This window comes from Morone saxatilis, unplaced genomic scaffold, assembly GCF_004916995.1.
Source record: "Morone saxatilis isolate NCDOM2014 unplaced genomic scaffold, NCSU_SB_2.0 Contig18, whole genome shotgun sequence".
NCBI lineage: Eukaryota > Metazoa > Chordata > Actinopteri > Moronidae > Morone > Morone saxatilis.
The window spans coordinates 20302813-20324561 of record NW_023339740.1 but is presented as its reverse complement, the minus strand read 5'-3'; the positions used below and the strand labels follow the sequence as shown (position 1 = coordinate 20324561).

Genomic DNA, 21749 nt, shown 5'->3' with positions numbered 1-21749 from the left:
TGTTTTGGGTCACATTTTGTTTGTGGAAACAAATTTGATCAGAATCAAATATCTGGTCATGTGGGTTTAATCCAAACACACAGATCTGAATTTGCATGATAGTACTGCCAGTCCTTGGGCCACAGGCAACCCTTCACCTCCAGAACTGCTCTCCAAACCCTTCACTCAACCCAAGCGGACCCTCCTACTTTAATTTTTTGCACTCAGTGCAGATGGCAGTCCAGCTGGTCTGAGGCTGGGTTTCCATTTATTCACACCACAACAGGAAATTGGAAATTCAAAGGAGGGAGTTAGCCTTACTGACTCAACACCTCAAAATCAACATTTTAGCCATCTAACAAGCAAAATCTTTTGTCTCTATCATAATTACTGATGTAAGAAGAATAAATAAACCCACAGAGGCCCAGACTTGAGTATTTGTTGCGGTCATCGTCTTTCATGAAGAAGACATTTAACCCAGAACTGTCAAAGTAAATAGAAGAGACTGCCAGCAGTCATCATTAGTCCATCAACCAGATTATCAAGAGTGTCACTACTGAGCATAACTGCTGCTTGTCTGGCACCCCAAATATAGGAAGCCTTCCAAAAACAACACTGTAAGAGGACAAAGACATGTGGAGGGATCTGTAGTCTCAGATCTGCCAACTGACTACAGATGGCATACCTCGTTTATGCAGTAAATCTGAATAAACTATGTATAAAAGGCATGAACCATTTAAAATTGTAATATATTATTTCATAACTATATAAATGCTTGGTTCATTGCAGTACACTGAATAGGACTGCAGTCAGCTCTTCTCTTCTGATAATTAAAATGTATAACGAGCTGCCTGTGCTTGTTAGTTAATTTAGTGGAAGCTGTGGAGCCTGGAGAGCAGTCTTTGACTATGCTTATCATGCTTGTCGTGCCTATTAGAAGCAAGATTTTTCAGTAAACAGTTTGAACAAAAAACATGAACTACAGAGTTCTATTGAGACAGCTGTATGCATGGACTCTATTGATGAACCAGGCATTTTCAAGAAAAGGAGCCTTCAACTTAAGAATTAATATAATGCTCTCCTTGTGCCCTAGGACAGTTTAGTACATGATCCAGCACAATTACTTTCTTGTAACTAGAAACCAAAAGTTGGCCCTTGATGACTCTAAAATACAAAATACTTCACTGCTGCATAAGTGATGAATAGTGCATGACCATGCTGATACAAATGATGATATACAAGAGAGCCTGCATGCCTCTGAACAATGCTGTGGAGTGTGGTGCAAGATGCTGATGAACTCTGCAATGCACAGTTGTGTTAATATAACACAGTTTAATTTATTTTTTATATTCTTTAACTTGATTTCTATGGTGGTAGAATTTATTTCATGTTTTACTAAATCTGACAGAGAAGCAGAAGTACATACATAGATCTTTTTTTTTTTTTTAGATTAAAAGTCTATCTGAAAAAGGGAGAAAGTAGGCCAAAGTGGCGAGTGTGAGGCATTGTCTCGGGCCAGCACATTACGCATTCTGGTCACAGGTAATGATGAGGAGTGTCAAAAGAGGCTCCAGCGGAACAGATGGTCTTCGAGCCTGCCCTTGAGTTTTCAGCTTTGCCGAGTCAGCCAACTGGAACTCTATCTGGCATATTAAACTCCTCTCATTTTACCTTGTCATTGTGGAGACAGGGTCATTATTTGGGCAGATTACTCAATGGGGTTATGAAGCCAACAGTCGTCCTGCACTCAGAAGGTTTAGAAACGGGGGCCAAATAAAGAGTGAGAGAGAGAGTGGTGATAGTTATTTTATGTGTGCAGTAAAGACATGGATGGATGGCGTTTGTTTGTCTCATTAGCTGTCTGACCCTCTATGACAAAACCAGTCTGTTTGCCTGATTCAACAAATACTTTGCTGTCATACTCATTTGTCTGTATGCCATCTTGGCTCCATTTTATCTCTCTGACCACTCTGGTCTGTCTTTCGTTCACATTGACTGACTGAGTGCCCAACTTGCTCCAATATACTTCTGATTGGGTTTCTGAGTGTCTGTCATGGCTCAGAAATATATATCTGTTGGTTTGGACTCTTTTATAAGGATTAAAACATCTAGCAGTTTCACTCTGGCAGGCTAACTGCTGACTGATCTACAGTATGGAATCTTTGCCAGTAGACAGATTGATAGTAGGCTCACGATGGAGCACTTCTTCACAGATGAAAACCAAGCTATTTATCTGGTGTTATTGATTTTTCTGTGCATTGTCTGTCACAACAAGCTGTGCTCACAGTTAACTAGGGAAAGAGAAGAGAAGTAGAACATTTCCAATCTGCTGACAATTTGTAGCTTCTTCCATTTTTTAAGTTACAGTTGGATTACGTGGACTATTTCTGCCCAGTTTTTGTAATAATACAATTGTAGTGATAAAGGCTTTCAGAGTTTTTCATTGGCTTAAACATGCAACGTATATATGGTTTAGATAATATATTTGTGTTTGAGTGCATGCCTTCAATCTGAATGGTGGAAACTGGGGCTGAAACAATTATTTTTATGATCTTGACTTGATGATGTAGAGGCAACACACATATGTTTTACCCTTATTGTTATAGTTGATTTTTCATGTTATAATGTCTATACCTCCTCTGTGTTTCAGATGATGGCAAGCTGTCATTTGAAGAGTTCAATGCTTACTTTGCGGATGGGATCCTGACTACTGAGGAGCTACAGGAGCTTTTCTACTCCATAGATGGCCGACAAAATAAGTGAGTGTTCTTATTTGGAATTGGTTCATTGAATCCATCATGGTGAGAAATTGCTAATGTTTTTGGTTTTATTTTATTATTTCTACAAGTGCTAAAGTGCTTCACAACAGTGCACTTTTCAGTTAAAAAGAAGCAGAAAAGAGACTGAACGGCAAGTGTTAGGGGCTAAAATGTGTTCCTTTCAAGTCATCAGTTACAGGCTAAATGCCTCACAGCTGGAGAGAGGTCCTCAGTAAAAATGAGCCCAGCAGCCAAACTCAAGCTCACTGAATTAATGTTTACCCCCTTCCTTTGGACATAAAATACTGTGGACTAGACTTCAAAACCCACTCCCCCGAAATTGCAATCAAAGAAATCAGCCCGAGGGAAGCTGGTGAAATCACTGGTTTGCAGAAAATGTTTAACTCACTGCAGCCACAGAGGAAAAGGCCATGTCTCCCCTGTCGTGATACATGGGGTTAGTTTTTGTGAGACACTTTGCAACCTTTTCCCCTCCACACTTCTTTACAATGCACCAGTACTGGAAGGCCAAGCAGGACTTTATAACTTGGCTGTCAAACCATATGACTGTATTTATGGGCTCAAGTAAAATAATGAATTCACTGTGATTGTTTGGTCTCTGAGTTTTCTTTGTTTTGCACCTAACCAATTAGAGTGAGTGTAGTGTTTGGCTGCAGAAACAGCTCTGCATTTATCTTTTATGCATCCTATCACTGTGTGATAAATTGCATTTGGACAGGATGTTACGCTGGGACTGTCACCAATGTGACACACTAGCCCTGAGACCTCTCTAACCACGCTCCATGCTTTGAGGCAGTTAGTATGAACTGAACTCTGATGTCTCATTAAAAGGTGCTCTTGTTTTGAATAAAATTATTGTTAATTCTATAATATCCCTGCTGAAACAAAAGCATTTCCAAAACCTGGGCAGGCTTTGGTGATAATGATTTAAGCCTCATAGATGTGTGGGGACTTAATGTCACTGTCACAATGGAATTTTCTTTACACAACAGTGACTGAAAAAGAAATGGAGTGTTTTGACCACAGACGCTGTGTAGCTTCCTAATTACACAAGCCATTATCCAGCTTCACTTATGGTCTGCATCTGACAGTGAAAATGACCCGTAAAATGCCATTAGAGCAACAGGGGAACTTTTTGTGTAGTAATGGTACTACCTTTATCAAACCGTCATACTAAGAACAATTTAGCCTCCAATGTAATAATTTCTGCCATGACTGGGAAACAAAGTAGTATTGATTTAAATGTTTTTACAACAGTGGAGTAAGTTAAAAAGAAAAGCCACTATTACAATGGCATTAAGGTGCATAACCAGAAAGCACTACACTATATCCCTTATGTAGAAAAACTAATATGCAAATATGTCAGCTTGTGTTTCAGTTAATGAGAATGGTTGGTACACTTTTATCTTGTGCATGTGTCTTCCTCGGGATAACACGATTATAATGACACAGTTCAGAGCCACAAACATGTATCTAGCAGAAATAAAGAGCAGCATGACTTTGAATTATTGAATTGAATTAACTTTCACAATGCTTTCCCCATTTATCTTCTTTTCTGTTCTGCCCTGCAGCAATCTGGACACTGACAAGCTATCAGGTTGGTGGGAAAGTGCTTCATCTGATTTAATGTGTCACAGTACATTAATTTCTGTAAAACAGCTGTCTTTAAAATTTGCCAACATAAGTGATTGTTGTCTTATAAATTGTTGTCATGAGTTATTAGTAGCACTGAAAACTTTAGAGGCGAGGTTGGTCATTCTGGAGAAAGATAGTTGATTGTTGCCAAAGTGTCTGTATTTGGCAACCTGGAAATGAGACTCAACATTCTCCAGAATGGCTGACCCCACCTTTTTGAGCAGTGGTTTAACACTTTGGAAAATATGCTTATTCACTTTTTTGCCAAGAGTTAGTCATTTAGTGGTGTCAGGAGAAGGGTTTCAGAAGTTATTCGACCACCCGACAAGCAGTTCTGAGTATACTGGCACCTTTAGAGGTGCTGGTAAGAGGATTTTTTGACAGAGCCAGGCAGCTGTTTCCCCATTTCTCGACTTTGTGCCAAGCTAAGATAACTGGCTGCTGGTGGTGGCTTCACATTTAAGTACAGACGTGAGAGAGAGAGTATCACTGTTCTCAACTCTCCACAATAAAGCGAATAAGAAGATTTCCCAAAATGTCTAAATAGTCCTTTAAATCATCTCTATTCTTTAGATCAAAGGAATAAAGAATAGAAATAGCACTGTACACTGCAACCAACAGTACCACCCACCTGCACCACTGATTTGTATCTGTAAAAATGAAGGAAAAACCTGGCACAGATCAATTGACCTATTTTTTGTATCATTTTAAAAATGCATGTGTGTGTCAGATGGCCTAAATAAAGTGAAGAAATAGGGCAAAGACCTGTAAATACCAGGAGTACCCAGAATAAAACTTATGCATAATTTATTGAATGGGAATGGCATCTTTTCTATCTGACGTCAAGTGAAGTTGTCTGTTTTCCATGACAAAATGTTCCGCTTGTCTCAGATTTAGTTCACTGAGTAGTCGATGTCTTTGTTAAGGCCAAGTGTTTCTGAGTGTTCAGGTGGATAACTTAATTGAATCTAAGAAGAGCTGCTGTTTAATTAACCTTGGACCTGTGTGTCATATCACGGCCACTCTTTGGTTTAGTAAAAATAGACTTTTGATTAAAAACTAGCAACTAATTAAGATTAAAGTCTTTCTGTGTTGTACTGATTTGGTATTATGAATGGTTTTAAGAACTTTCCACACACATCCGTTTACTTTGATTCACTTATATAAAGTTTTCTCACTTCTGTGCACTCCGTAATTTGCTACATAAATATAGACGTGTGTGGGAGTTTCTTTATCATTTTGCTATATCTGGTATCCAATTAATCCTTTCGGTGTGAATGAGCTCCTGCTACTACGTGATTTAAATGATGATTAACGCAACACAATATTATTTTCATGACATTGTGAGCACTGACGCAAAGGCATGTCAACATCAAACACTTCAAACACATTTCTGAGATATTCTTACTGTCCTTGTCATTGTCAATTAATAGGAATGTGTGGCAACATATAGGTTTGTCTCCAACTTTCAGGAGCCAAAATGCACTTATTCTGACATTGCAATAACACTGACAGCTTGTTTCCTATTTCCTATTAGATTATTTTTCTCAGCACCTGGGGGAGTATCTCAATGTACTTTCAGCTCTGGAGAGCCTGAATGTTGCCATTTTAAAGGCAATGGATAAAACTAAAGAGGTATGTTTAGTTTTATGTGATTTTTGCCTTAAATCAAGTTTCTATAACACAAAAAATGCTGAGTGAAGACAAGTGGAGGGGTTTATGCTACAAATATGCTTAGTTTAGTGCTGAGAAGGAACACTTGCACAGATGGAGCCAATGCTGCACCAAGTCTCCCAAAACTGATGAGTTAACAAAAGAGGAATTTCAGAAAACATTTCAGCCACACACATTTCCACTTACCAGTAAAGCCTGATTTTAAAAGACTGGTCTGATTAGTCTTCACTTAGTAGAATAAAAGATGTCATAAATTTGTGAGTGTGAGATCATTTTAAGATAAGATAAAATATTCCTTTATCTTATCTTAAATTATTCAAATGTATTAAAATGTTGTCTCTCTGATTTTTGCTAATGCAGCTATGTATTTTGAGAATCTATAAACAAAACTATTCACTTGATAGGCCAATCCCAATCAACAACAAAAAAACACACAGCTATATTTTGCTCTCCAGTCAATATATTATTGAATTGCAGTTGACAAATATTCTACAGTCACCTACACACTTAACAACCTGGAATCAAGGATTTGAATTGGAACAGAACAGAAAACAGCCAAGCTTGTTAACTTAGAAGAGGAGAGGGGATGTGTGCTGAATAATTATGCATCCTGTCTTAATTAGATCACCTTGCTCCTCTGTTCTGGCTCTTCTTTAAAGCTGTCAGAGTGGGGAAATCCATAGAGGATTGTGCAATTGCTAGTTAGCAGCTGTGGTCTGTCACAGAGTGCTATGGACTGCTACTCCCATGATGCATTTTCAGTAGAGGCCACTTGTCATTTTGAGTTTTGACAAAGAGCTGTTACTTCATTTGCATATTGCGTGAATAAGACTCCTTTGAGAATGTGTAATCATGTTTGTGTTTGGGGACTCAAGCAGCAATTATGTCTCCTATTAAAGTTCTTCCACCTTAGAATTTGGATATGCTGTACTGAATAATGTATGTGTTCAGAGAATTAATTAGCCCATTTAATTGCAGCAGTCACACATATCACAAGTGCCAGTAGTTGTTTTGGAGAAGTTATCAGATCATCTCTCTTTCCATCTCTGTGGTTTGTCTTGACTCTGTGCTTTAACCTCTCCTTCTGCGTGTCACTCTCCATCTCTCAGGAGTACCAGGGTTCCAGTGTGTTGGGCCAATTTGTCACCAGGTTCATGCTGAGAGAGACATCCAGCCAGCTACTGTCTCTACAGAGGTCACTGCAGTGTGCCATGGAGGCTGTGGAAGAACAGAGCAGCCCTGCCCCGTTAGTACTGCGATGACACTGTTTGTACTGTGTATTAGTTGCGGATTTCCAGACTGAAATGCTTTGGTGAAATGAAGATTGTTACCTCAGAGTATTGTCCAAGCGATTACTCAGGTAGAAACCCACTGGCTGACAAGATTATTGTTGGCAGGTCTCTGTTACAATCCTGTATCACAACAAAATAGGACCTGGAAGTAGTGTGATTTTATTATATTGCAACAAAAAACTAGGAAGAATCTCAAACAGTTAACTGAGGTTAATATAACCATGGCGATCTTTCCATAGCCTTACCCATGACCATGGTATCACCATAACATAATCTTTCAGGTGCTTCAACTTAAACAAACCTCAGCAATAATGGAAAATCCAAGATAATAGTCTTTTTCTAATCATAAGGTCAAACTTAACCTTACCTTACCCATAGTGGTGGATTAGGCAGGCCAGAAAAACTTCAAATGGTTTGATTTGAAACAACGCCTTAGTAGAGGAAGTGCCACAAAATATACAGCACTGCATAATGCATTAGCATAACAGTATCTAAGCAGCAAACACAGTGTCCAGATAAAGATAATGACACAATACATACTGGGGTGACATTTCCTCTGCCAATACTGTGCTGTACTATACTGCTCGATATTATATCATATTCTCTCATCAATATTCTTTACATCTCTAGACTTTTTGCAGGCTGAAATTTGGTGGCAAAGACCAAGGAACCCCAGTGTGTGGTGTGTTGTTAAATCGGGTTTTGGAAGGGTTCATGCCGATTTATTCAGTCCTATAAAGCATTATCAACACCAGCTCTATGCTATTAAAAATGTTGTCAGTGAAGTTAGCATTGGTCAGTTCAACCAACTACCTCAGACTCTTTCAAGGTAAACCTTTCAGTAGAAAGCTTTGAATCTGCACATTCTCACAGTCCTTCAAACAGTCGCCTCACTAATAGGCAGCCTGCTTAAAATTCAATATTTCTGTCAAAGAGCGCTTTCATTAAACGTAAATGGAGCTCATAAAATAAAAACAGATCTAAATTGCTGTCACCCATTTGGGATTTGATGAACCACTGTGTATGAGTCATCGCATAAAATTATATTAACTGATTTCTGAAAAACCTGCCTCTATACCTCTATACACTTTTTCTCTGCACATTGTAGTTCATCAAAGATCTTGTCAAAGGCTCCCCTACATCTTTGATGCAAGAAAATAAATGTAGAGAAACAATCCATCAAGGACATTTAATGAGTAGAAATCTATCTCACAATAAGTCAATATCATGACAAACTGACTGTTAACATTTTAAATAACAAGGATACTTTCCCCGCGGTTCATGGATACCCAATTTGGTCACACAACTTGCAGCTGGGGCTGTCTGATGCACTGCGTGTGTCAGGGCTCAGCAGAGCTCTCCTCTCTCCCCTCTGGGTGCCACACTGGTATTATTGGAAATAATGGAGCAGTTATAGCCAAGGTGAATTATTGAGAGGGGACTGGGGGAGGCAGAGCGGGAGCAGAAAGGAAAAGGGATGATGAGGGTGGCATTGAAATACAGAGCCAGTGTAAGTGAGTCATGGAGAAAGAGAAAGCAAAGAAAGATGAATACAAAAACTAAATGAATGACAGAATGGTGCAAAAAGTCTGTGATGAATGGAAAAAAAGAGGAAGAGGAGAGAGGGGGCGTACAGAAATACAGGATGAGACGCTTTTTGGCCACAAACAAGTCTTTTAAGATTGTTCAAATAGGTATAGATTTTGGAAAGAGAAAGAGAAAGTGTGTGAGAGTTGGGAGGGGCAGAATTAGAGACATATTGAGTTGGCAACAAACAGCTTATTTCTCTCTCCCTCTGCTTCCCTGCAGTGGATTTATGGCTGTTGCAGTGGCCTTTGGGTTCCAGGCTGTTCTCAGCATGAGAACCTCCTAGCGCTCCCTCTGCGCTGTCAGCGTGACCCTGCGCACACGCACACAAATAATAACACGCACACACAAAGACACAACACAAGGAGTAGGAGAGAGAGGCACACACTGACAAGAACAAACAAATGTGCCCAGCCATTTAGACACACAGAGACAGAGACGCATACACACAGGTGAAATCAAAGTATGCACACACACGCTCACACACACATGTTGCGAGTTGTGTCTCAAGTGTCACACTCTCATAGCCACACAGAGCGCTTGACGTCCTGCCCTTGACACTCTGCATTTACAGACAGCACAACACTTTTCCAGCTACGACAGGGCTGGCAGTGTGTGTGTGTGTGTGTGTGTGTGAATATTTAAGTGTGCAGGTGGAAGGGTCCATCCTCCTTAACACCCAGCATGTGGGTTAATAAGCAATGGTGTGTGGTGTTCTCTAGTGTTTATTTTTCACCATTGACTGCACTCTCTCTCTCTCTCTCTCGGGCATCAGACAATAACCTCATCTCGGTTTCTGATTTAAATCAATTATTAATAAATCCTTCCTTCCCCTTCTCTCTCCTTCTTTCTTCTCGCTATCTTCTCTCTTTCCTCTTTAGTTTCATTGCATTTTCTCTTCTTCACTCTCCGTGTGACTACCTCTGCCTGCCATATCTTCAATTTCTGTTTTATTTTTTTCCACACTTCTCTGACAGTTGCTGTCTTTCTCTCTGATGTTTGTTTCCCTGGGTCTCCACCGCTGTCACGGCAGGAGAGAGGTAAAGGCACCGGAGCTGACAGCAGTACAGAGGAATGGCAGGCGGTGTGGTCGCAAGGTCCATAATAACCTGTGCATGTCCCCATCAGATCCCTGTTCTGGCATCCTGACCACAGGTAAGAAAAATATCATATTGTATTACACAGAAACAGCTGGAGGAGAAAGTATGGTGTGTTTTAAATCATTTTTATTATCCTCAAAAAATCCCACGGAACAAAAACTCTTTCACATAAATATCTCAATACTATCGAACTTCCCTACTCTGTCTGTGGCTGTCAACCCAAAGCCCATTGGCTCCCACTGAAGATGTAACCTTTAAAAACAGGTCACAAATATAATCCATTTTAAAATGGATGAAGGTTTTTTTAAAACAGCTGGGAGTTGTAGTTTTTGGCAAACGTTCTTCAAACAGGAATAAATTGCATATTTGCTGACATCCTAGCAGCCAACTGTTGTCAATCAAACACAGGCACTGACACGCACCAGCCAGCCGAGATGAAAAAGAGCATTTCTGTTTTATTCCCTAAAGGCATTTTTTCTACCTTTAATGATAAAAATGATACACAATACATTTGAAAAGTACCTCGTCAACATTTTTCAACAAACTTGATGGGTACATGGGATTTCAGATGGCCTTTAAGGGTAAATTATGTAATATTTAGGTTGATCTATTGGCAGAAATGAAATATAATATTCATAGGTATGTTTTCATTAATGCATAATCACTGCCACGTTTCTACAGTAGCCCAGAATGGACAAACCAAGCACTGAAACAATTGAGCTCTATGGCACAAAGCTTTGGCTACACCGTACTTGTCCACAGGATCAATTTATTGTTGTTTGTTTTAGAACATCACCATAATGATCATTTAATTAAATGACACCATACCATAAATTAACATTATGATATTTTTTTTAACATTCCCAACAAAGCATATCAATAAATAGATACTTCTTATTGTCAGTTTATTTCAGTGATGTACACATGGATGATTCCCAAACTGTCATTACTAGTTTTGTGTATAATTACTAGAGCTGGCCGTAAGCTTCATCTGGGGGATTTGTCACCTACAATATTATTGACATTTCCTAGAGACAATTACTTTATGTTGAACATCATTTATTTTCCTCTTCACTCTTATTGATAGACTGAACATCAGATATTGAGCCTGCAATGAAATGGAATTAACCATGGCTCACAAAATACTTAAAATATAAATGATAGTAATAAGTTAAATTTTCTCAGATGCTGAATGAATCTATATACAGCCCCCTGAAAGTGGAAATAGATATAAACAAGATACTTTTTTACCATTTCTACAAGGAAGCATTTTCACATATAGGGCATAAAACCACCTCTGCGGTGTGTTTTTTGCCCTTGTGAGCTGATGGAAACCATCTGTTTGGACATGACTGAATGGGGTGTTCAGCCATCAATCAACTGATTAAACACAGAAAGGAAACTCTCAGCTGTGTTCCAGCTCCAAATGTTATATCAGTACTATAAAACATACACTACTGTATGTACTCCTGCTACTACACACAGAATTAGAATTAGTAAGCACAATAGAGCCGGGACACAGATTTACATTTTTATTTCACCCTGATGATTTTGTGTTGTGTGCAGGTGTGAGCATGGACGATGGTGAGAACTGGTGCTCTCAGATCAACAGGCTGCAGCAACTGCTGGACAAACTGGAGTGTCAGGTATGAAACCGTTCTGTCTGTCTATTTGGAAGTGGACTACAGTTTGTTGGTGGAAACAAACTGAACTGGAAGCATTAAGCAAAAATGGGCACGTAGCTTTAATATTTTGGTGATTATCTTTAGGTTAAATGAATGCCTAATGTTCCCATGAATACAAATACAGTCATCCACATCAAATGCGGGTAATGGAATCAGTTTAATAGGAAATAACAAAATAACTGAGGCTGTGTGGGCTATTTGTTGTGCTGTCACAGCCCTGCCACTTCAATTTTTACTTGTGACAAATTGTGCAGAGAATATGCAAAATAGAAACGCCTAATGCATTAGGTTCTCAGTATTTTGTTTTGGAGCACACAATATTGAAATGTTAAGAATAAGGAAAAGTACACATGGGCTCCACAAACAGCACTGCAGACTGTGTATCTTTATTGCCTGTGAGGCTACATTTATACAATTGCAAGATTACTTACAACATGCGGATTTCACTGGACTAGGTCGGTATTGTGTTTTCATCATTATGTCGGGGACAAGGTGTCACCTTAGTGCTCGAGTGTTTTCAGCCCTAATGTGGAAAACAACAGCCTGCTTGAACAGACCTATTGTGTATTTTCGGTCATTTCTATTATGTTATATATTGAAAATGTCTATTCCGCTGCACTGACAGCACAATTTAGAGCACGTGTTTGTGTGTTGGTGATGATCACAAAGAAAAAAGGGTTGCACTCGCAGAATGTAAAAACTGATGCTTTTCTAAGAGTAGTTTTGTTTGTCAAACACAGAGCACAGTCATCTCACTGCCTCTCATCTCTCATTCTGTACCCTATGACCCATTCTCACTACCATGTCTGGAAACCTTTTTTCATGCTCTCCTGCCCCATCTTCTGCTCCATCTCATTCTCTCTCTGTCTGTTCTTTTCTTTATTAACTCCCGTTATTCCCATCTTTTGATGTTCAATCTTCCCCTCCTCTCAGTCTTTCTCGAAGCATTTTCTCTCTCTGTAGTCCTTGGTTTTGACAAGCCAGAGGGACACAGAGTGCAATATCAAAGCAATTCATAACCTGCAGGATGTTCTGAGTGCAATATCCATCCCCACACCTCAATGCCGCCACCATCACACACCTTCTGTCCATCGCGCTACCCCTTCTCTTCTCTCTCAAATGCAACAGAATGAGTTTTCTGCCTCAAAGATTATTACCCTGTGTACACACACACACACACACAAGAACCATAACCTTTAAGAAGCTCATTCTGTGTTATTGTATTTACTGTATTTCATTATTCATAACATTATATCTTTTTAGACTACATACTGTATATATCCTACAGATAGGGCTTCCAGAAATAAATAACATGTGGTGAATTACGTGTTCTTCACTTGTTTTTCTTTAAAAGTACAGTTTTAATCTTCTCTCTGTAGTGTGGCTATGGCTTTATCTCATCATCAGCTATTACATTTGTATCCCCAGGTAACACAATGACAGTAATGAATGAACGGAACTGTAACCTTTATAGGCCTAAATTGAATTTCTTGAATAATGGTCTTTGAAATATGTTAAATCACACACATAAAAACACCAGATAACAAAAACCACAGTTACAGCTGTGAATCACATAAGTCAATTTACCAATTGACTACTCTTATGTACCCCACCTTTGCCTTGCAAACAGGTGTAATTTGCCTACAGGTGCAAGTGACTGTGTGCAAATGAGCTTGATCAGTCATCTGTACTTTTATCATTGCATTACCTCTGTGTTGGTATGATGATTATTTCAAAAGTAGCTGATGTTTTAGCATGCCATGCAAAATTATTCAAAGCAATTAAATGAAACTTGTGGTTGCTACTCAAATGTTAAAAAATATTTCTGTAATAACTCTAAAACAAGTGTACCGAACATATTTGATGCATTCACAAATGAGAAGAAATCAAGTAAGCAACTTGCTCAGTGGTATTTTGATCTTCTTGATTACAGATACAGTGGTTTAATTATTCATGCACAAACCTCCGACATCACTGATCTTTCTTACCCAGGTGCTAGACAATAGCTTCTTCTCATATTTCTTACCTTCTTATTTCAGGGTCCCAAGTTGGAGCCACTGAAAGAGGACACACTGGCCGGCACATACAAGTCTGTAAGTCAGCATTGATATAAGAATTTCACCTGGAATACTGACCTGAGTACAGAAGCACCAACTAAACGTTTGTTTTGTGGCTGATGAACCTATTATTAAACCAAAATGTAAAAAGCTTGGTTATTGGAACGCTATAGTTTCAAGTTGACATTTAACAGGATCATTATTGTTGCTTAGCCACATACAACAAAACTAACATTTGACAGCACTCAAGGTCGATCTATGTGGTGGGTGGTTGCATTGTAATGTTGAAACCTGACACTGCTCAGCAGAATTATCATATAGAATAACTCTCTTTGGCAGATTATATAATAGTTTGATTGCAGGGTTTGCAGACTGCACAATTCAAGTAGAGTACAAACTGATAGGACTTGCTTAAGTGGATAATTGCTGATTAAAACAGTATTTTCACATTTTGTTCTTTTAAAAAGAAACAAACTCAGCTCATTTGTAAGTCAATTTTGCATATACAATGACAGGTCAGTACCCATCAAACATAGTTCTGTCGATACCAGACTGTCTAAACAAGATATTTTTATTCAAAACATTACACCATTGCAAGTATATTCATCTCTCACTACATATTTAACTTGTAATTCATCCCCGGTAAGACCTCCAATTAGTCAATTTTTTTGATTGTGTACACCCACTGTACTTACAGTATGTTTCAAAAAGCAGACAAGATATTATTGAAACTTTTTTCAGCTGCACATAGCAATCATACTCCCTAGAAAATGTATTTTACTCATCTATCTCATTCTAAATGTCAATCCGCACATCGTAAAAATTGTATAATTGTAAAATGTGAAGTAAACAATGACTGGTTTATGTTCATTAGGCTTAACTTGAAACAAGAGAGCTGTCTGAGTATATCTGACATGTTCATATATGGAAAAAAGAAATTCCTGACTCATGATCTACTTCAGAGGAAGAAATGGTGTGAAAACACCCACAGACAGGTGAGAGTGTAGCCTAGTTATAGGTAACTATGGTGACAGTTATATCAAAGCATTTATAACAACAATAGTAATGTGAATGTCTGTTTTTACATGCTTCCGTACTGGTGGAAAAAGAGAAAATGATAGAAAGACCAATGTTTCTATTTCTCTGTTTCTTTTATGATTTTAGAATAAGACTTGCAAAAGAAAACCCAATAAAAAGCAATATTGAAATAAATGCACTTAGACTTAGAGCTGAGTGGCCACATGCAAAAATTACACAATTACACAGTTTTCACTGTGTATATTCATACAGGATATAAATCATTAAATCACCATTCAAATGTTTTTTATATTATTGATATTATATTTTATAAATGTTTATATTGTCCCACTCACCTTTAGTGGAGATAGTTTTGATTTTATGTGCTGGGGTTTTGAGGAAACCGCCTGTAAAACTGAACTGAAGAGAATATAGAAAAAAGAGTTTTACAGTAGTTCAATGGCAGCTATTCACAGCTTCACAGAGAGATTTGTGCAGTTCAAATGCTATGAGCATCATATGTTTAATTCCATCCTCCTCCTCTATTAAGGTGGCGACAGTTGCCCATTGGCACTGTAATATGTCATTTTTCTGCTGTTTCAGAGACATCAAATTTCAGAGACTGATTATCTTTTCAATCAGGAGAGACTTTTGAATGAACAAATATATTTAATTGATGCACAATAAAGATGAGAAATGTGAAAGTCTTTGGCGATTAGACCCCATCGTGACATCAACGTCTTTGAAGGGGTTAGTGAAGCTGTGATTAGTATCGGAAACCCCCCGCGATGGTGATTTGGTCACAGACACTGGTGGTGGTGATGAAGGGATGAAGAGAATGCTGAAGATCTGGATGTGATGAGGAGTGGATGTCTGATGAGCTCAACCTGGGCACTGGATGTGATGAACTGGAGGTGAAGGGGGTGGAGGAGGGTTGCAGTGATCTTGCACTGAAATGACAGCTGAAAGCAGCCGAGACGAGAACAGATTTACAGTTTGACAGCAGCAACATGACTGGCTGGAGGAGATAGTGGCTGAGTCTGATAGGATTAACTGAAAGACTAAACGCCCATAGCTGATTGGAAAGGCGAGTGAGAGAATTGTGAATGAATGAGGCGTAATGAGAAGGTCTTCCTGACTGAATTTAGTTTCATTAAAACTAAACCTACACGTCACATACAACCAAAAATGTTTGGTTCTTTTTGAAATGTAGTTGAACCAACTTTAAGGTCGATTCAAGTCTTACAAAAGTTGCCATGAGACAAGTTTCACTTTATAGTTGCAGCAGTGACTCTTGCATTGAATTGTTGAGAATGTAAAGAGGGTAGCAGGCTGACATGGTGCAGTGGGAGACCACAAACCAGCAGAGGACGTGAGTTCAAACCCAGTTTCCCTGTGGAGGACGCTGAATCTTTGAGGCCTGCTGCTTGTTATGTGGTTACCTCGATCGATAAAGGAAAAAATATATATATAATATAATTATAAGTGTCCATGTATTCATATGGAAAACAAGTAATTTACATTTTCATTGACATTTAGTTGATAACTGGTAGAAAGAGTGATGTTGTGACTTCATCAGTGATCAAAAGAAGCCAATATGAAAAATGACTCACATCATTGACTCACTGTAAGTTCCCATTGAGTTGAGAAGGAAAAGCTGTCATTTGTATATTATGAGAAGAAAGTGACAAACTACTCTGAAAGACTGATGAAGTATCATGGCAACACCGTTTTTATTGTGCAGCATTCTGTTATGTTATCATGGCCAAAAAAGGATGAAAAATCACACAATTTCACTTAGATTACTTTACAGTCAGTGACTCCATCTCACTTTGTGCAGCTGTTTCCAGTCAGGCTTTCATCTACAGTGACAAACAAAACTGAATGTACTGAAAAAAAGTGCCTTAAGTGAGAGGAAAACCATGTGACAGAACATTTGTTTATTTATATCTCATCTGTTGTTAGTAATAGCGAGATATGTACCCTTAGGAAGGCATAACCAGTTCCTCATCAAATGCTTCAGAAGTATCCATCTTGACAATATCTACACTCGCCCGAACCTCAGGGGGTTGATGTGAGCTTGACGTCTCCTCACACACATACACCCACACATAGCAGACAGTTGTTTAATGTGTCATCTCATCTTGTTCCCCTCTTGGTCTCTTGTCTTGTCAACAACAGAACATTCTGCTGGTGCAGAGGCAAATGTTGGTGACCGATGAAAATCTGGACAACTTCCGGAAAGTTTTGAAGGGCTACATTGATGCCACCTCAGCCCACTCTGACAACCTGCAGTGAGTGTCTTGTTTTCAGACAAAGCTATATATCTTTTAAACGCTGTGTCAGGCTCTGCTGCTGAGCTAGCTTTTTGAATATTGAGGCGATGCTTAAACTGGTGTCCAAGAAAAGGATGGAAAACCGCTACTAATGACAAATAAAAATTAGCATTTTATCATCCATCATACTTTGATATTACAGGACCTTTTATGTCCCTCCAAACTGTGTTTAATTTAATAACAATTGAATATTTCCACAAAATGACGCTGTCACTAACCTATTACATGGAAATTAGGGCTCATTTTCTTTTAATGCTGTCTGCTGTCTTGCAAGAGCTTTGATCTCCTCCCTAGTTCTAACTGACATCTCTCAAAAGATTCAGACTTTTTCTTGTAATTTATCCTTGCTGAGTGCAAATTCTCTTTCACTTTTTATCCTCTTCTTGCCCCACTCTACTTTTCATCTCTATCCTGCTGTCAGTGTGTCCGTTCAGAAGCTCCCGGGAAAGTCGTGTTACATAATGTATGAGTTCTGGCAAGATCGCATCTCCTGGATGAGGTCAGTATGGTGTACGTGTGTTTGTGTGTGTGTGCACGTGTGTTGTGTGTCAGATATTGGCAGACTGTTTGGCACTCTTAACTTTTTGATGGAAATGTTCCCCACCAGTAAAGATGAGCAGATGGCCCACCTCTCAGTTTGCGCACACACACAGAAACACACACACACACACACACACACACACACATAGATGTAGCTTTAATGGTTTAAAAGGAAATCTGTGCCATACGCATATCAATGAATATATGAATCTCTTATTCGGAACATTTTGCCTCGACTTGATGTGTTTGATAAAAATCAATACATTTTTCAATAATAACTATAGACGGCTTATTAAAACAAAATTATTTACAAATTACCTTTAACAACACACTATTTGTCAACATAGAATAAACATAAACATCTTTAAAACTGTGACAAACTAGTGACTAGTGACAACTCTATTTTCAACAGGTGATGCTCAAGTCTAACTTCTGAGTTTATTTATCCCTTTTTACCTTCTTATTCTTCTCGTTGTCTGTCTCTATAGCTACCTGCAGTCCAATGACAGTAAAGATTTCCAGCGCTGCATCATTGACATGTTGGAGGATGCTGAAGTAGTTTCTACTATGTTGCTTCCAGGTTTGTATACATATATGTCAATATGCTAGAAAATCAGTGCTGCTAACTCTGCTTAGTGTGAGATCAACACATGTAAGATATGATCAAATCAGATATGATTTGATCTTCCCTGTCTACTCAGTTGCCCATTGGCACTGTAATATGTAATTTTTCTGCTGACATTTTTTATCATAGTGTGCTTAGTCACTCAAACAGAGCCTTGCTTCTCCCCTGTGTCAACAGTAATTCCTAGTCTTTTGTAGAATATCTTTAGAACAATAACCTGGGTAGGCAATAGAACTGAAAATGGTATATTGAGTTTGGCACAAGTATCCATATCTGGGATCTGCTCATATTCACCACACATTGCATCGCTTTTAAATTATCTCTTTGGTCATCTTAGGCCAAATGTTGTTAAATTATATCTGCTCGCCCAGATGTCACTAGACATCAGTAACCAATTAATTCAGTGTAGCAGAAATGACATATGCTTTAGTCATAGATAGTCAAGATGTACTAAAACCTGCTGTCTGTGGAAACTGGGGGTCCATCCAGAACTTCTGGGCCTCCTGACAATAACCCACTTCAAAAATGTGCTTATTGAGCCTAAAGGTAGATGAAATGTTTTCAAATCAGGCATTTACTGTGCAAATTTTTGATACTTCTGAATAAATAAATATCCAAGTGGGGACATTCTCTCCAAAAACTCTGGGCTATGATCACACTGTCTGTTGAAAGTGAGTCCGTTCTGATGTTTTGCTCACATGGCACAAATCAGATATGTATGCATTTTAAAGGTGTAATCAGGGTAGAAACACTTAACATTGTCTTGCCTTCTTTTGAACACATTTGCATGTGGAAATAAATCCAGCTGGAAAATGTATATTTGGCAATGTGATTTCCATCTGACACATTGTCATCATCACGTCATCGACTCCTCAGCAGGATCAACACATGGCAGAGTAGCATGAATCACTGCCGCTCCAGCCCAGGCTACAACCATGACTCTTCTCCCGAGTCTTGACATATGATTAACTTGTTTCAGGCCTCTAAACATGCTTCAGAAAGCAATAGTGTTAATTGTTGTTTCTGCCTGTTTGCGTCCATTGTAGATGGTGATGTAACTGTGTGGGCTGCAAGGGTTGTGCTTGTTGCTAGGTTACTCGACGTGGTTGTTTACTTCCTTATCTGTTGCTGAATTATGTATGCAGCCTGTTTCAGACAGTTCTGGTGTAAACAAATGAATCGGATGTGGCTCACTTTTAAAGGCAGGTGTAAACAGCCAGTACAAAACAAAATCTGATATTGGAAAAAAGATTCAGATTTAGTCTTTGTAGTGCTATTTGAGGAGAATTGCAGAAATTCAGTTGGAGGTTTGTCTTATTAATTCTCCTGAGGAAAAGTTATTACGTTAAAAAAGTTACCAGTAGGGGAGATTTTATTCTGTCACAATTAGTGAAAGTCCTGGTATTGAGGCTACTTGCTGGCTTGCAATTGGGGGGAAAAGGGAGGATAGTTTATGAGGTGCATGTCAGAAGTGCAGGAAGGAGTCGACTCTGGAATCAATAATAGAAAAATAAATAAAATAACATTCTGCTGCTCCTAGCAGCAGCTATTATTGTCTGTGCCTTCATATTTTTTTTTCCAGGAGGAGCTTTGCACCAGCAGCCTGCTGTTTTAAGGACATTGTTATTTTTTTCAAACTGTCTGATTACCACTGAGAATCTTTTCACAGCTTAAGTGAATGCACCAGGAATGGCAAAAATGACACAAGATTAAACATACTTATATAATTTACTTTATCTGCCTTGCATTAGTTGGATTTTACATAAAAACAGTTTGAAAACAGTGCGCACACAACCTTTATGACTCTATGTCCTGTATCTAAAAGCTGTGATCAGTTATCATCATTATATATCATCATTTTAATTGCCGCCATCCACAAATGACGTAAATCATTTACACGTGTTATCTGTTGATACAAATGTTTAGCTGATAAATTGGAGAAAAAAATTGGAACCTGATAGAATTTAAATTAGATTAATGACTAAATTGAATGTAAATGATTAAATATACCCTGACGCTTCCCCTGGGAATCATAAATTGCCTTGGTGGTTGGTGTGAGGTGACCTGGCTCTTTCTGTCTCTGTATTTCCTCAGCTTCCTGGTGGATCATGACTAACAACTAACAGCTGAATCCAGAATGTCACATCTACTGCCTACACTGTCACACGGACAAAGACACGCTGGCGCATCAACCCACCCACCCACACGCACGCACAAGTACATATGCAAACACATGCACACAGGGGAATTCAAAAAGCGTCCATGTGTTTCAAAGCAACAGGAGACAGAGACAATGGCATCATCCAGCATTCTCCGGCAGCATCTTTTAATGTCCCTCTGTCTTCGACTGCTCATTATTGTGCCGCTTATATCAAAGGGGATAGTTTCACCTCATAGCCAGTCTTTAGACTTAAAAGTAACTGATTCTCTGCAATGCAAAAGACATTTGTTTAAAGTTTTTTCTTTTCTTTTAAACTCACTTTATAACTCTGCAGTGTTTGTCTGATAATATGCCAGTGGAGAACAACCAAAAAGATGCTAGTATAGGCTACTAGAGCAAATTGGAATGAAAATGACCATGCCAGTAGTGTTTTGTGCTTTTAATGAGTTGTTTACTGTTGAATACAATTAAAAAGGAGGAAAAAGCTGAGATGATGAGGAAGACTTGCTGCAGCCTAAACATGCATGCTGATAACTGTGGCCAAGAGCTTTCAGTAATAGTTCCTTTAAATCCTGGCTGTATATGCTGTATGATACTGTAACACTGTTTTTATTTTAATTAGCAAGTCATGTTCACAGAATGCCAGAAAAAGCTATCAAAAAAGCTTCACCTCCCCTGACATAGCGCTAGTATATTAGTTATATCTCCTCAATTTAAGACACGCTCTTTGTCTCAAAGTATTTCTGAAAATGTGCGTGACTAAGGGACTTAACACTTTGTGAGGAGATTTCATTGTATCACTAAGTTATGAAGAGAAAATCTATTTAATGTATCATGTATTTATTTTGATGATGGTAGAGTTTATTCCATCTGTACATATGGAACTCAGATATATTCATATTTCTGTTGTGTTTTGGTTGAGTAACGTACACCATCAACTGTAAACAAACTGAATAGCAACTTTAATAAAATCATTAAAACTAATATGTTTGTTTTGAAAATTGAAAATGCATCTGAATCTTCAGACACTATATCTCTGGATCCATACATTGTTACATTTTATTCACCAGTAACTTGCTAACTCTCTGCCATTTGCTTTTAGTAGGTCATTTATAGTTTATCAGAGTTTTTTCATTGGGGTTTGATAAACTTAGACAGATAATTTTCTGTGAGTTTATCACAAGCTGTCACTAAACACATGGCCATTTAATTCAATGCTAATAGGAAAGAATATTGATTCGCAATTGCATCTGAGTTGATTGCACTTACCAGATAAGTCTG

At 38.5% G+C, this 21749-nt stretch overlaps 1 protein-coding gene across 1 annotated transcript in view; it reads left to right on the top strand.

Moving 5' to 3' along the window:
• necab3 (N-terminal EF-hand calcium binding protein 3) overlaps nucleotides 1–21443 on the top strand; it is a 33499-nt gene extending 12056 nt beyond the window's left edge. The window contains exons 3-13 of the mRNA XM_035661273.1: nucleotides 2630–2738; nucleotides 4331–4356; nucleotides 5932–6029; nucleotides 7178–7314; nucleotides 9981–10102; nucleotides 11614–11693; nucleotides 13772–13825; nucleotides 16988–17100; nucleotides 17564–17641; nucleotides 18171–18262; nucleotides 20402–21443. Of these exons, the coding sequence (XP_035517166.1) occupies nucleotides 2630–2738; nucleotides 4331–4356; nucleotides 5932–6029; nucleotides 7178–7314; nucleotides 9981–10102; nucleotides 11614–11693; nucleotides 13772–13825; nucleotides 16988–17100; nucleotides 17564–17641; nucleotides 18171–18262; nucleotides 20402–20430 (938 nt within the window). The 3' untranslated portion in view covers nucleotides 20431–21443. The remainder of the gene's footprint in view (nucleotides 1–2629; nucleotides 2739–4330; nucleotides 4357–5931; nucleotides 6030–7177; nucleotides 7315–9980; nucleotides 10103–11613; nucleotides 11694–13771; nucleotides 13826–16987; nucleotides 17101–17563; nucleotides 17642–18170; nucleotides 18263–20401) is intronic.
• The last annotated feature ends 306 nt before the right edge of the window (nucleotides 21444–21749 follow it).